The sequence below is a fragment of the Nothoprocta perdicaria genome, unplaced genomic scaffold (genome assembly GCF_003342845.1).
Source record: "Nothoprocta perdicaria isolate Ctin4 unplaced genomic scaffold, notPer1 scaffold_4, whole genome shotgun sequence".
Taxonomy (NCBI): Eukaryota; Metazoa; Chordata; class Aves; order Tinamiformes; family Tinamidae; genus Nothoprocta; species Nothoprocta perdicaria.
The window spans coordinates 1572748-1587902 of NW_020455643.1; the positions used below are offsets into that span (position 1 = coordinate 1572748).

The following is a 15155-nucleotide window of genomic DNA, read 5'->3' on the forward strand; positions in this document are numbered from 1 at the left end:
TTGCACACATGAGAGGATAAAAACGAGCACGCTGCATTAAGCTCTGCAGGAAACACATGGTTTCTTCCCCAAAATGACACAGATCTGCTCACTTCCGTCTCCAGTGTGCAAGCCATGAGCACTGCCTTGGCTATTCTTTATATATTACCCCAGCAGATTTTGCTTCTGAAACTGCCTGCCACATTCCTGCCCTGGGGAATCGCCAGGGGCTTCAGATAATTCGGGGCTATATGAGGATGAGTTTTTCTCGATGAGCTTATTTAGGAGAAAAGCAGTGGTGAACCTGCCGGGCTCGGTTATGTGTTCGGAGGAGCAGGCAGGAGGTGCTTGCCTTGGCAGAGCGTCCTCTCGAAGCTCAGAGATTCCCTGGGCCGAGATCTTTGGTCTCGGATAGATTTCTGGTGAAAAAAACACTTCCTTAGACATTTTCCAGCTTTTTTTCTTTTGTTTTTGTTTTTTTTTTTCCCTGAGGAAAAAGAGCTTACAGAAACTGGCCATGTCTTAAGGAGAGTATGTAAGTCCAATAATATCTAGGAGTGGGACAGGAAGAGTGCAGGACACAGGGAGCTTTTTCATAACGCCTTAATCTATGAAATGTTTTTTTAAAGAAAGATGTTTTCATGCCAATGTACGGCAGGTTTTTCATAGCACGTCATTAATGCATGCTGGAGCCAAAGTCGCAGATTTTTCTTTCAGTGGATGGCTAATTTAATCGTACTAAATGCAGTTCCCGTTTCTCTGCAATTTTGTTGTGGTGTGAAACAGCTTCACTGGAGACAGCGATAACTTGAATGAACGAAGCTCCCCAAGCTAATCGTGGCTTCGCATGGGCCTTTGCTATCCTGAACGTGGAGGGAATTTGATTGATCTGGGTGATGCGGAAAGGTGAGGCCCCCAACACAAGGATTTTATAGCCCCCATAAAGCGCTGCATGGAGTTTTCGCTCAGGTTTATGCAGTTAAACTAAGCATTTCGTATAATATGGCACTTGGAGCGCTTTGATTTATGTTAAGGCAGAAATTGCATCTGCAATAAACATCCTAAAGCGGGGTTTAAGAGCGATCTGCTGGGTTTATTTGCGCTGGGGAAGGGCCACAGCCCAGCTCACGCTGCACGTAGGGGCATCGAGCAGGGTCGCATCCATCAGCCGACGGGTGGCACTGCAAATACCCTGATACTCCTCCATCCCCATCAAGAATTGAGATATCAAAATGTATTTTCGGAGCCAAATCTTGATAACGGTTGGAGGAATATTGCTTTTCTCCTGCTGAATATTTTGGATAAAATAGTGTAATTCCTCTTAGGAAGGATCCTATGGCACATGGAACAACAAAAGTACAAGTCCAGTGGCCTTCAATGAAAGCTCTTGATCAGTATTTAGGCCTTGAGGTGCTGCGTGCAGAACCTGATGATTTTTGCCACTGTTTTTCAGCAGGAAAAGGAAGAGGATATGCCTTTGCCCTCCAAAGTCACCTTGTTTATTCCCGCATCTCCCTGCACGGAGCTCTCGGGGACCTGGCACAACCACAGGTGACCCTTGGGCTCCCTCAAGCGGGTGACGTTGCTCGCGAGCGTGTTTTTTTTTGCCCAAGACGGCGCGTTTTGCCGCGCGCCTCAGAGCCGAGGCCTGGCAGAGCGCCAGGCCGCAGAGCCGCCTGAGGCGCGCTGCGTGTGGGGAGCGGCGGCGCCATGGCAACGGCGACCCCCGCGCGCCGCGGCGCCATGGCAACGGCGACCCCCGCGCGCCGCGGCGCCATGGCAACGGGTAGCGCCGCCCCAGAGCCGCGGGCGGCGCGTGACGCGCCGGCGGTCACGTGGCGGCGGCGCACGTGACGCGCGGGCGGGCGGCCATGGCGGCGGCTGTGGCGGAGGAGGAGGAGGAGCGGGCGCTGCTGGGCCCCGGCGGCGGCTCTGGCTCCGCCGAGCCCGAGCCCGAGCCCGAGCCCCGCGGCCTGGGCGCCGCCTGCGACCCGCGCCGCCTGCCGCACCGCCTGCTGGTGCTCGCCCTCATGTGCTTCCTGGGCTTCGGTGCGTGGCGGCGGGCGGCGGCCGGGCCGGGGCCTCCCCGCGCGCGGCCGGGCCCTGAGGCCTCTCCTTGTCCTTGCAGGCAGCTACTTCTGCTACGACAACCCGGCCGCCCTGCAGACGCAAGTGCAGGCGGTGAGTAGCATTCTGTTGCGGTCCTGTGCCCTCACCAGCAGTAACAGCACTCCTGCTCCCCCTTTTCCCTCATTTCCCCCTTTCCCCCGCCTCATTTACTGCTTCTTATTTTTAATCCCTTTCTGCTTCTCCTCAGGACATGAAGGTGAACACGGCCCAGTTCATGGCTCTCTATGCCTGGTACTCCTGGCCCAACGTGGTGCTCTGTTTCTTCGGTGGCTTCCTCATAGACAGAGTGTTCGGGATACGGTAAGAGGCCGTGGGCAGTGGCGCCCCAAGGGCTGCGAGGCCCTCGGGTCCCTGTTGGTTCCTCTCTGCTGACAGAGAGACACTCGCTCTGTGACAGAGCGGGAGCTTTCCCTGCCTTTCCTTGAAGCTCTAAGTGCACAATGCGCTTCTCTAGCAAAAACGTGCGAAACGGGGCACAGAGATCCCATCTTTGCCTGAATCTCCTTAAGGGTGACCCTGTTTGTTTTGTAATGCAAGCGTTAATAAACGTTACATAAATTGGAGTTGCAATTAGAATATTCAGAGTATTTTTGTAACTACATGGAAAGACTCATGCCCGTTGTTCGATGAATTGCAGCTTTTTGGCTGGGGGGCGTTAGGTGTTTCATCATAGTTTGGTTTTGGATGTGGATTGCAGGTTAATGGTTCGAGGTTATTGTGGGCCAGTGCTACTTAAAAGCTAATGTCGAGCTAACAAAACTCTTCCTTCTGTTTAATGTAACGTCGACAGGATTACAGGGGTCGCAGGCCTTCTCAGAACACGTGTGTAACCTTGGTCACTTCAGTGGAGCCAAGTAGTTGCAGTTAACAGCGGGAATTTAGAGGTGCTGTAGACTTTCCTGGGTGACCTGCACTGTTACAGGGTACAGTGAACTACTTCCAGCTGTCACGTATTCCAGCTCCAGTAAAGTTATTGCTAGTCCCTACCATCTATTTCTGATGAAGCAGTGGCATTTGTTAGGGAGAGCTTGCACTGCTTATTGTCCTTCCCCGTGTTCCTTGCTGCAGACATAATACTGTGTTTTATAGGAAAACAAAAATGTTGTTATTCATTAAATCATTTTATTTTTCTTCCAGGTTGGGCACAGTAATATTTAGTATCTTTGTTTGTGTTGGGCAGGTAAGTGCAAATGGGAGGCTGAAGGGTGATATGCTTGAAATATCTCTGAAAAGAACAAACGAGGCTGCTTCTCTTGGTGATGTGTATTCCAGGTGAGAGGAAGCAGGGAAGAGAACGGATAGGGGAGAACCCTAACCCAGGGTGACCTTTCTCCCAGCACATGCTTATGCATGTTATTTAAATAAAATCCTTTGTTAGTACAGAAGTGGCATAGTCAAGTTATTAGGACGTGACTAACACCTAGCCTATAAATTTATCTTAAATTATCTGCTTACATTTTCACGTAACATAGGAATTTAGTCTTTATCCAGCTCAGGTAGATTGGTTTGTGCCTATGTACCTGTGCTGGCCTCTCTGTGGTCGGGATGAAGGTTAATGACCTCCCTGTCCATCCTTGACTGTTCGGACATCGCAGGGCACAGGAGTGGCTGGGGACGGAGGCCAGAGCAGCCCTGCACACAGTGCATTGGGTGAGGGCACAACTGGCACCTAGAGATGTTTTCTGAGTGCAGCTTCAGGGTGGACTGGCTTGGATATCGGGTAGCTGGCTGGGATGAGGTGTAAGGCAGAGGGAGCTAAGGACAAAGGCTGCAACCAGGAAGAGAATGTGAAATATTCCTTTGGGTCGAGGAAAGGGAAAGTGTTTTTACCAGTTCTGAAACTTGTTTGTTCTGTACTTCAAGTGTGAAATGATAATTTCTCCCATGTGCTTGACTCGCAGGTGATTTTTGCAGTGGGAGCACTAATCAACGCCTTCTGGCTGATGGAAGCAGGCAGATTTGTGTTTGGGTGAGTCTAGCTGAATGTAGCCTGCATGGCTACATGGTAGGCATGGCTACAAATGGGACTGCTTTCTTGTTGCTTTGGGTGTTGCAATTAACATGTTTCGTTTCTCCTTTTTCCAGAATAGGTGGAGAGTCCTTAGCTGTGGCACAAAACACTTATGCAGTCAGTTGGTTTAAAGGCAAGGAATTAAATCTTGTGTTTGGATTACAGCTAAGCATGGCCAGAATTGTAAGTTTAAAGCTTTATATCTTACTCTTAAAATTTCTGATGTTCAGTTTGGTTTAGCAGTGAAACAAGTGGAAAGCAGTGTTACTAAGGCTCGCTAGGAAGCTTTTTGGGTGAAAATGAGTTTACATATTAAAGGTTTCATATGAATTCTTGATGTGTTGTGAACATTGGCTTATCTGAGTGCAGCTTGTGGCTCTGAGACTTCAAGAGCAGCTCCTGATAAGTGAGCTGGAATGGCCACTTTTAAGAAATCACTACCTTTATTTGTTACTGTTGTGTTTTTGTAAGAAACTTGTGGGGTTTTTGATGTTGTTGTTTTGATTTTTTTCTCCTTTTGCCAGAAGTGATGAATTGTGTGACTGCATTTAGCTGTGCCATTTTGAATTCATATTGTAAAATGTGTTGTCCTTCACGTGTGTTTGTTCTGCCTAGGGGAGCACGGTGAACATGAATATCATGGGATGGGTATACTCCAGAGTTCAGCATCTTCTGGGGCACACTGGCCACAGTGCTCTTGGGTTAACTCTCATGATAGGTTAGTAGTGTATTTAAGTTGCTGTCACACCGGGTGTTTTGGGCTTCATCCTGAACAATATGCACGTATGTTAATGGCTTGTCATCTAGAATGCAAGAAAATGATGAGTACTTGAGACTGGGAAGAACAGCTTGGACACTACCAATGCTTAAAGTTATGTCACGTGCTGTCATTATGCGAGGTGTAAGATTATTGTGTCTTATAATACTATGTGGCTTCTGTGGTTGTAAGATAGAAACTTGATTTTTTTTATGGAGCTGAAATGCTTTATGTTGAGCAAACATTCAACAGTATGATTTGGTCAAATCTCTTGCAACAGGCTTGAAAACCTTTTTGAAGAATGCTCTGTAAAAGCTTGTGTGCAGTTATGTCTAACACACAGAAGTGAAATTTCAGGTCCCTTTGCGTTAGTTTCCCTCCTCTCTGAGCATGAGTATCAAGGCACTGATGCTTGTAAAAGAAACCAAGCTGAGCTGTTGTTATAACAAGGTGCAGGTAAAGGAGTCTGGCTGTGCTGGGCAGTACTAATATTTTGGAATAAACAGTAGTTCAAAATCAAGGCAGATCAGAGACCTGAAGAGGACTGTAGCTTTAAACATTTACAATTCTTTGAGCTATACCGCCATTGAATCTTGTGTGTATGGCAAATGAGTGTGAGTAAACAGACTGAATAAGCATTGGATATGCTAATTACATATATACAGATATGCATACATATATAAAATGTAATGTATTATGCTTAAAAAGCAATTTACTACTTTTGACATTAAGTAAACATGTCACGTTGCCTTCTTGCAGGTGGCACAACATGTCTCTTTTCCCTGGCTTGTGCATTAATCCTTGCTTATCTGGACAAGAGAGCAGAGAAGTTGCTTTGTAAAGAGCAAGGGAAAACTGGTGAGTAGGATGGGTGGCAAGGTTAGCTACGCTCTGGGCTAGGTTTAATTCTGACCAATGTAAACTTCATACAGTCCGACCACTATCTACACTCTTGGATGCTTTATTAGGGACTCTTACTTAACCTAGTGTTTGTTCAGTATGGATGAATTTTTGATTTGTTTATGCTGACTGAAACAATATTTTTTACTCCAGGTGAAGTGATCAAGCTCACGGATGTGAAGGACTTCTCTTTGTCTTTGTGGCTTATATTTGTAATCTGTGTTTGTTACTACGCAGCTGTTTTTCCTTTCATTGGACTTGGAAAGTGAGTATCTTGCTAAAATGTGGCTATTCCCTTTGAATCTGGCCAGGGTTTAGCCAGTTATAGTGTTACTTGAAAAGGGGAGTTTTGGCTAATGTTTAAGTATTGCAGGTAGCTACAGAACAATTCTTCCCTTAGCAGGTCTATGCTAGGGCTTGTCACTCTTTCTCTGTGGCACTGATTAAGAATACTTGTGATACAAGTAATTGTAGTATTATGGTTTCCTTATCTGCTGAGCTTTGTGCTGAGCAGGGGTATTTCCCAGAGTAGTCAGAATGCTAAGGTGTAGTGCACTTTCCATTGCTTGATTAAAACTTGATGCAGATCAAAAACATACCGTAAATTTCAGTGCAGAAATCTGTGGATAGTTCCATGCAGAATTTCTTCTGTACTGATGCACTGTTGAATGAGTATGAGGTGGAGGTTTAAATGAACATGGTTGCAGCTTTGGGCTAAGGTTCTTTTAATGTACTGATTTTAATATATATTAAAGGTGAAATTCGAAGTTCTTTTGTAGGTTTTTAATGAAACTCATGACTTGATCTAATGATAGATCAATCAGGTGTTTTGAATGTTATTGGGTTGGATCTCAAGATAATGAGTGCATATGGAGTGAGAAGGAGAGTTTGAGCTTGCTGACTGTAAGACATCTCCAGGCTAACGTGTGTGCCTGTTTTCTGCTCATATGTGTGTTCTGAAAAGCCTCACCTTGGTCTTGTACAGTGTTTTTGGAGCTGATGTCTTTATTACTCAGTTATGCTTTAGCTGTATCCTTTGGCTGGCTTCACCAAAGTGCAATTTGAACAGTCCTGAGGGGGGAAAAAAAAAATGTGTGCCTTAAGAAGATCCTAAATGTCTTACAAATTAGAATCTTTTATGAAGAAGTGGCAGATGTCACTCAAAGCTATATTTAAAAGTAGTCTGTAAACTAGGATACTTAACTAGGATGTTTACTTAGTTTAACTTAATTTTCCTGCAAGTGTGAGTTGTTCTAAACTTTCCTAAACGCTTTCTTTATCCTTAGGGTCTTCTTCATTGAGAAATTCAAATTCTCATCTCAAGAAGCAAGTGCGATTAACAGGTATTTTGTGGTTGCTTTAGCAAATTAACATGCAACTGTGTTTTGAAAAGTGTTAGGTGTCTGAGCTCTGAAAGCTGGGAATCTACTATTGAAGCTGGCTTACATTTAGGTGCGTAGTTAAGCTTCCCATGGCCTGAGAAATAACTCGGAAATAGTATTTATTTAAGTAAAAAAAGAATCTTAGATCTTCATGTTGAAGAATCAGAAGAGTAAGTTCTGCCTCAGGGGTACCCTGATACCTGGGGATTCTATTCAGAGTGATAAGAGTTTAAAAACTCAATGAAACTTTCGTTGTTTGGGGATGAACCTGCAATATGGCAAAACATAAAGCTCTTGGAATCTGTGGACCAAATGTTTTAAATGTATCAGTTTTTCTATAATGGTTACCGAGCGTTTTGATGTCCGTGGACCTCTGTGAATTTTTGACTTCTTGTTTGTTTTGTTTTGAGGTTTTTGTTTGATTAAGATTTCGTAAGCAATAGGGGAATTGGACATTTTATGGGTTGGTACTTGTATTTTGGAACAAAATGCTGTCTGAGACTAATGTTCAATTCTCTTCCTCTTTTGCAGTATAGTTTATATCATATCGGCACCTTTGTCGCCTGTTTTTGGCCTCCTGGTGGATAAAGTTGGCAAGAATATCATCTGGGTTTTATGTGCTGTAGTAACTACACTCGCTTCTCACATCATGTTGGCTTTTACCTTCTGGAACCCCTGGGTAGCAATGGTAATTGATTTTTCTTAAGAGACTATATAACCCAATATGATAAAATAGGAAATGTGAGTTGATGAATCCTTCTCCATGTGCTACCTCCATCTTCTGACTTTAGCTAGTCCTCAGAAGCTCCTTGGGAATTTTTGACTGATATATAAGCAAAGTGTGCAGAAGAGGTGAAACCATCATGAACTGTCTGTGACCTGAAGATTACATTTTGGTTTTGGTATTACGTAGTGGGTAGCAGTAAATGTACTTTTGTACAGTAACTTTTGCACAGTAACTTTTGCACCGCAGTAAATGTACTTTTTGAGTGGTGATTGTTCAGGTGCAGCTCATAGCACCACTCATAGCAGCGATTCTTTAATTTTATTCTCCTGATGTATTTCCGAAGTTTATTAATATAACTAACAGCGATATTAATTGGGCTCTAATATACTGTATTGGGTAGTGGTACGCCTCAGGAAAGATCCTCATTGTTTCCCCCTTCCCAGGGCCAATTTTCAGAGAATTGTCTTTGGAACTTGGGTTTAGAGGTTTAAAGCTGGTATGAGGGTTTAAAGCATGTATGAGGGTTAAAAATAGGGTGCTTGTCTTTATGTTCTTTTCCCTGGTGCAATTCAGCACTGATGATCTTGCTCTCGTTATTAATGTCAGGCTCATTTTCTTTCTTTTGAGGCCTATTACAGAGCCTTTAGTTTCTGGATCATTTTGCTTTTGGATGTTAAAATGTATGGGGAAAAATACTTTCATTGATTCAGACATGTTTGTGGGATTTCTGTAGAATGTGTGTGCAGAGTTTCGTGTGTGTGTGTTTTTTATTTTGTATATGATCCTTGATTGAAAAATTTCTTGGCTGTAATAGAAATCTGTGTCCTCCCCTTCCCCGCCTCCCTGCCAAGCTGAGAGCTTTTAATAGAGGTATATCATGGTGTATCATGTTTTATGATGAGACCAAAATTCATCTAGTTTGATTAGTTGGCTTGAGGGAAGCGGTTGTTTTGTTTAAATGATCTTCGTGATAAGATTTCAGATAAGCCTGGGAAAAGCAACCTCTGCTTCCAAATGTGCATATGTATTTAGTTTTTTGAGGAGGGAAATAAGTTCGTATATTAAAATTTCACCCACAAAAACTGCCCTGTACCTAATACCTGTTTGTTTGTTTTTGTTTCACCAGTGCTTACTGGGAGTCGCTTACTCGCTGCTCGCCTGTGCCCTGTGGCCCATGGTGGCCTTTGTCGTTCCAGAACATCAGCTGGGAACTGCTTATGGCTTGTAAGTCATTATATCGGTCTATTTATCCTGCAGAGTTACTGAATTTCAAGCAATTTAGTAAATTAATGGTTAATAACTTCCATGGAGTTCATAGTAACAGGAAGCCTCATGTAGTTTCAGGATGTATGTGTGGTAGACTGTGGTTCTGGTGCATGCCCAGAAGCATCTGCAAATATGTGGAGTCACGAGTGTCCTTGTGTAACATTAGGGAAGAGGTTAAATTTGTTCATTGCCACTAATGTGTTTTTTCTTCCCTGTTTAAAAAAAAAAAAAAAAAAAAAAAAAAAAAAAAAAAAAAAANAAAAAAAAAAGGCACCTAAAATAAAAGCCCTGCAGTGATAACCCTTTGTTCATGTGTTAGCATGCAGTCTATCCAGAATCTGGGTCTGGCAATTATTGCCATAGCAGCTGGCATGATACTGGACACAAGGGGATATCTGTTTCTTGAAGTGTTCTTCAGTGCTTGCGTCTGCTGTGAGTACCAAAAACATTGAAAACTGTTTCTGTGCATTCAGGAGAGCTTATTAAGCTTTTACTACCATTTTACAGACGATATTAAAGCAACTGCCCTTTAATGTGTAGTTGGATAGAAGTTTCAAATGTGGCAGTCTTGAGAGTAACTCATTTTAGTGAAGTATTTTGTATTTTTGAAGAGACGTAAGTAACTTGTGTATTGAAAAAAATGAGGAGTCAATAAAAAATAGACAAATTATCCCTTTAAAGGCTATATTTATATGATTACTTTTATTAGAATAAACAAAGTACTCAAAGTTATTTTAGTTTTACTACTGGTAAGTGTAGTGCGTATTTCAAAACTGATTAAGTAATTCTGGCAAAAGTCTGCTTTGTTGAGAAAAATCCTGTTTATTGCTCACTGTATGTTCTTATGTGTTTTATTGACAACTCTTTTTTTTTTTTTTTTTTGTAGTGTCACTAATAGCTGTAGTGATGCTGTATTTTGTGAATCATCTCACAGGTAAAGTGTTTTCACTTTGTCTAGATGTTTGTCTTTGATCATGATTCCTAAAGCTATCCAGGTGAGCTGTTTATGGTTGAACAGCCCCTGCCAGATGCTATAGCTCATGGATTGGTTAGCAGCAGCATTTATTGGTGGGAACTGTCCTCATAATGTCTTTTTTTCCTAGACAGATTAGTGTGTAATCCCCTGAACCTTACCAAGATACTAAATCTGATCATCAGGACCTGCTTCACCTCTCCTTTCAGCTAACTTGAATGAACACCGAGGATATTTAGCAGATAACTTCAAATTGTTCCCAGCTGCTTGGCAATTTGACTGTATACATACCTGCAAATGTATGCACAGCGTATATCCACATTTGTGGTAAAACATACCGCAAATATAAAAAGTAACTCACAAATGTGAAAAAGAGATCTGCTTGGGGGGTCTGCGACAGAACTTCTTATTTAATTTCAACCTTTCTTCATTCCTGATTCTCTTTATTTTCATCTGTAGCTTTTGCTTTTTGAAATTACTATTGTCTACTCTGGATTTGTGATATTCCAGCACGTGAGTGTTTGGGTGGCAGTGAACGCTTTCTAACTGTTGTATGGGCTTCTCTTGCAGGAGGTGATCTTAACTGGTCTGCAAAGAAAAGGGAAAAAATGCAAAAAGTAACTGCAACTGAGTAAGTATAAAGAACAGAGAACAGTCTCTTTATGAAAGAGTTAACATAAAGTAGTTAAGTGGACTAATTTTATGAAGTGTCGTTTTAAAAGCTGTATCTCTCAGAGTGCCCCCAGTTATTTCCCCTCTCATTTCAGCATGATCCTCTTGCTGTGTTGCTTAGAAGTCTAAATTTAACTCCTTGTCTTCAAAAATTGGCTTGAATCTAAATTTCAGTGCTAATGTGACACTGGGAAGCTGTTTGGATTCTGTATAAATGCTGTTAACTTCAGTAAAGTTTCCACTTCAGAAAGGAAATGGGATGTGGGGACTCCAATAAAGTGGAATCAATTTCTTTTTAAAAGGAATTTGAATACTTGAAGGTTGAGAGCAGAAATTCACAAAATGAGCCAGCTCTAACAGCTGATCCAATTAATCAGATTTCATTCTGCAAGGGACCTGAATGACTTGCTTTCCTCTACAGAAGATGAGGACAGTGACATTCTTCATTCTTCAGAATAGTAATTTTAAAATCTGCTTCTTTGCTCTCAACAAGACATTGACACATTAAAAATGCATTGTTTTGTGTTATCCAAACAGCTGAAATTGTGGTGTGTGGGTTTTTTTTTTTAAAGAGTGTTGTTAAATAAAATATGGAAGATGCTGCCCATCTACCATTGGTTGACTCCCAGTGTCCCATGGTACCAGCTTTATCCCCTCTGCAGAGCAGAAGATTTACTTGCTTTTTTGTTTTATCTTTGCTATCCAGAAATGCTGAATGAAGGGCTTTCAGGCTGACACTGAGTTAGTCTCATAACTTGCAGAGCAGTTACCTTCTCTGATGGGGAAGGAAAGGGAGGCGGGGGGAAAAAACCCACTGTACGGAATTTAAAATCCATTGAGATGTCACCTTAAAGGCAAAAAGGAAAGAACAAAACCAAAACAAAGAAACCGTTACACTACTTTTCCACTGTCTACTTCAGTGTTTAGTGCTTAAGGATTGTTAGGATGTGTTTGCTTGAGGGTTAAGTAATGTGGGCTCTAAGTATTAAAACCTGCTGACTGGAAAATGCCAAAGCAATGGAGACAAAGTCTTGTTCAGTGTATTTATTTTACTGCGTTTCAAGCATAAGTGTATGTTGATGCTTATGGGTGGGGCAACTGTAAGAAATGTGAGATCTGGGGTGGTTCCCTCCCCTGCCCCCCGAGATTGTGATGCAGAACTGCTGGAAAGGGGCACAGTGTGTGTCCACATAGTGGGCATTTCCTGACTTCTTCTAACCTTAGCAGCCTTAAAGCTCAGTATTTGTAATATGAACGTGTAATTTCTTGTTAACATGAGCTTTCAAGATACTTCATTTAAAAAAAAAAATTGATTTTGCATCTTTAATGTCGTGTCAGGCTAATCTGCAGAGTTTGAACTGCTTATATGTGAACAATGTGACGTTTTTGTTTAGATATACTTTATATTTTGAGCTAATTCAGCTCAGCAGGTGTTTAAATCTTGAAGTTTACCTGCTATATTACTGTTTTTTTTAAATAAGTAGTTAAAATTGCTCTGTAGTTGCCCTGCATCTTGCTGCTCTTAAGTTCATTCCAAAGAGATCCTTTTCTAACATGACATCTATTATAAATGGAGCTTCTAGATGTTTCTAGAATGAGGCTGTATAATTGTCCATAAGTGATACTAAACAAAAAAACCCCTTTTATCTGGGAGTAAAGGAATTCTGTGTCCACACAGCTGCTCTTTTTAAACTGCCCGATACCTGTGGGCTGCACATAACACTTCCAGTATTTACTCAAGGATGGTTTTGTGTTAGGGTACACTGTGGGATATTGTGCCCTAGAGCATTACTTCTAGTAATTTTCATTGCAATGTTTTTTGCAGAAAAGAAAGTTGAATAGCAAATATCATCCAGAAGTGGGGAGCATGTGATCAGCCACAAGTCAACCTGAAGAAATAAGATGTTTTTTAGTTTGGTGGTTAGTTGTGGACAGTTCTTTTTTTGGAAAAGAGACAAACATGCTGAGGATTTTACAGTAAATGGCTAGATTTCATGCTTTGTAACCAGTTTTAATTAATGCCAGATCTGTTTTCTTAATATTTGCACAAAATTGGTTTATAGCCTTTCACACTGTTTAAGCTTGGTCACTGGAGAAGGTACTCCGCAGCCTGAAGCAAACTTTGTCTTAAAATAAAGTCTAAAGTGTTGTCATTACACACAGTTCAATGTTATTTTGGTGGGAGTAGAGGTTTACTAATATAAGAGCATTTTATGTACTTTGAGGTTCGCTGTCTTCCAGAACTTTGAAACGGGTCACTGTGTTTACTGCCTTTGTCACTTAATGCAAAGCTTAATGCAAACCAATGTCTTAAGTTAAGCATATCTGGGGTTCATTCAGGCTTGTTTCTCTTTAAGGCTTGGTGGGAAATAAGCAATAACTATAGTCAAATATTGGTTCTTTTGTAGAAGACTGCTATCAACTCTGAAGACTGCTGAGCAGTCTTTTATTTGTATTTTTGGCAACTGCTTCTTTTTTGTAATGTCTTCATACACTTTAAGGGATGAAAATTTGTTTAATAAAGGGAGAGTATAAATTTTGTTATGAGAACTGAGCATGTTGTAATCTGTGAAAACAAAAGTACTGAAGTATTACAGCCTAAATAAAAGCAAACTTTAGAAAATAGCCTCTCTTTTTCTTTGTACCAAAGTAGTATAATCTAGACATATCTTTAGTCTTTTAATCTGACATTGACTATTCATCTGTAAACATGAGAGACATTAGAAAACAAGCACAAGATAAAGCTGTTTTGGATTTGCACTAGTCGGTGCAAGGCTCTTAAACCAGTTTTCTTTTGCAGAGCAGAAGAACAAGAGAGACTCAGACGTCAAAATGAAGATGACTTGGCTAAATTACTGCCAAAAGCTGATGACTTTAGTTTGAGGAATAGATACCTCTCCAAACTAGGCGCTCAGGTATTAGTAACAAAGTAGGGGTTTTAATAAGTAAGAACAGAGCAGTAAGATGCTAATGTCAAACTTGGCTTCTTGCTTCAAAGAGCCAGGAAATTGGCTTCTAAAATGCCATCTGCTTCCTTGTTTTCAAAGAGCAGGTCTTGCCCATTGTAACTAAAAATCTAATGGAAGTGACTCACAATTATGATGTGAAGAGTAGTCTTAATAAGGTGCATGACTTTTTTTTTTTAATTCTATTTTTGCAGCTGCCAGATAATTACTCTTCCTACTTATCAACAATGGCACATAGAAGCATGCTGAAATAGCATCTTGCCCGTTGGTAAGGGCAGAAGTACCCTGCAGTTCCTGTACACAAAACTCTGCTAGTACTGAGAGCTAATGCAAGTGCAAGCAGAATGATGCACCACTTCTGCGACTGTTTTTAAAATATTCAGCTTCAACTCCCTCTCCCCGTGGGTAAATAACAAAGATACCAAAGAAGAATCATCTGGCTCTGTATTTGAACCTGGTAACTACATGTTACACTAAAATAGCTAAGACTTGGATCTGTTCTTACTATTCAGCAAGTCTGAAATGGGAAAGCTTTGCTGAAAGAGTCAGCTCGCTGTGAAATGAGTCTTGATGTGGGCGTGGGATTTAGTGAGATTCTTGGGGAAAAAAAGTTGGGCACCTTTGTTACCAACTTGCAGATCCTCTGTTTTATTTTTCTTATAGAAAAAGGTGGCAAAATATTGACTTGTTTTTTGTTATGGTCAAAACAAATACTTTGGTGTAAACCAAATTATGATTTTAATGTTCCTTTTTAAATGCTCCTGAATTTTGTATTAGGTCACAGGTGTGGCTGTAACCTCACACAAGTCCTGATTAATGTGAAAATTGGTAAATCTTTAAAAGGTTGTGACTGACAACTATGGAAAGGTTGTATGAAGAACTGAAGTTTTCCATTCTGTGGAAGAATGTTGTATAACTTCGTGATGAAGTGCTTTGCATAATTTCAATGGAAGGCTTGTTCCTACTGGTTCCTGCAGGCCCCGTTTTCCAATTATATATATATTTTTTTCCTAACTATATGGGCTTGATTACAGGATCAGACACATTCTTAAACTAAGCTAATCTTTAAAAGGAAGGAGCACCTTATTTTCTTGAGCAGTTGGAGACCTTCTGGAACTCATTTTTAAGATATTTTTTCCAGTGGAAATTTCTTTCATGTTGTATCACCTTCCTGCAAGACTCTGCCAGGACTGTTTTGTTGGTGGTCATTCTGTGTCCTGAAGAAGGATCTGGGAAAAGAAAACAGGAGCTTCCGAGGTAACTGCCGCGGGGGAGCCCCTCGGCCTGGCATGACTTGCTGGTGCTTTCTGGGCCGCCCTTGAGAACCCAACACCATCAGCTGGGAGGCCGGATGATGCAAGGCTGATTAATGTGCTTGACGACTTGTGAATT

General features: G+C 41.4%; 1 protein-coding gene across 6 annotated transcripts; it reads left to right on the forward strand.

Moving 5' to 3' along the window:
• The first annotated feature begins 1963 nt into the window (after positions 1–1963).
• Positions 1964–14901, forward strand: MFSD1 (major facilitator superfamily domain containing 1). 6 transcript variants are annotated; one of them, XM_026045151.1, is made up of 17 exons: positions 1964–2028; positions 2108–2160; positions 2297–2409; positions 3247–3289; positions 4011–4078; positions 4195–4303; positions 4736–4838; positions 5637–5735; positions 5931–6042; positions 7064–7120; positions 7691–7847; positions 9013–9110; positions 9472–9584; positions 10039–10086; positions 10696–10756; positions 13598–13715; positions 13958–14901. In XM_026045151.1, the coding sequence occupies exons 1-17, from the start codon at positions 2010–2012 to the stop codon at positions 14015–14017; spliced, it is 1431 nt and encodes a 476-aa protein (XP_025900936.1). In that variant the 5' UTR covers positions 1964–2009; the 3' UTR covers positions 14018–14901. The 6 variants fall into 6 exon arrangements, with proteins under 6 accessions (XP_025900936.1, XP_025900937.1, XP_025900938.1 ...); XM_026045152.1 differs by having other exon boundaries at positions 13598–13712; XM_026045153.1 differs by lacking the exons at positions 13598–13715; positions 13958–14901 and having other exon boundaries at positions 1966–2028; positions 10696–11211.
• The last annotated feature ends 254 nt before the right edge of the window (positions 14902–15155 follow it).

What these genes read in the sequence shown, in the direction of transcription:
- MFSD1 (XM_026045151.1), top strand. An exon ending in TGCAGACGCAAGTGCAGGCG is followed by an intron (nt 2,161 to 2,296) that starts GTGAGTAGCATT and finishes GCTTCTCCTCAG; the next exon opens with GACATGAAGGTGAACACGGC. An exon ending in TTTTGTGAATCATCTCACAG is followed by an intron (nt 10,087 to 10,695) that starts GTAAAGTGTTTT and finishes CTTCTCTTGCAG; the next exon opens with GAGGTGATCTTAACTGGTCT.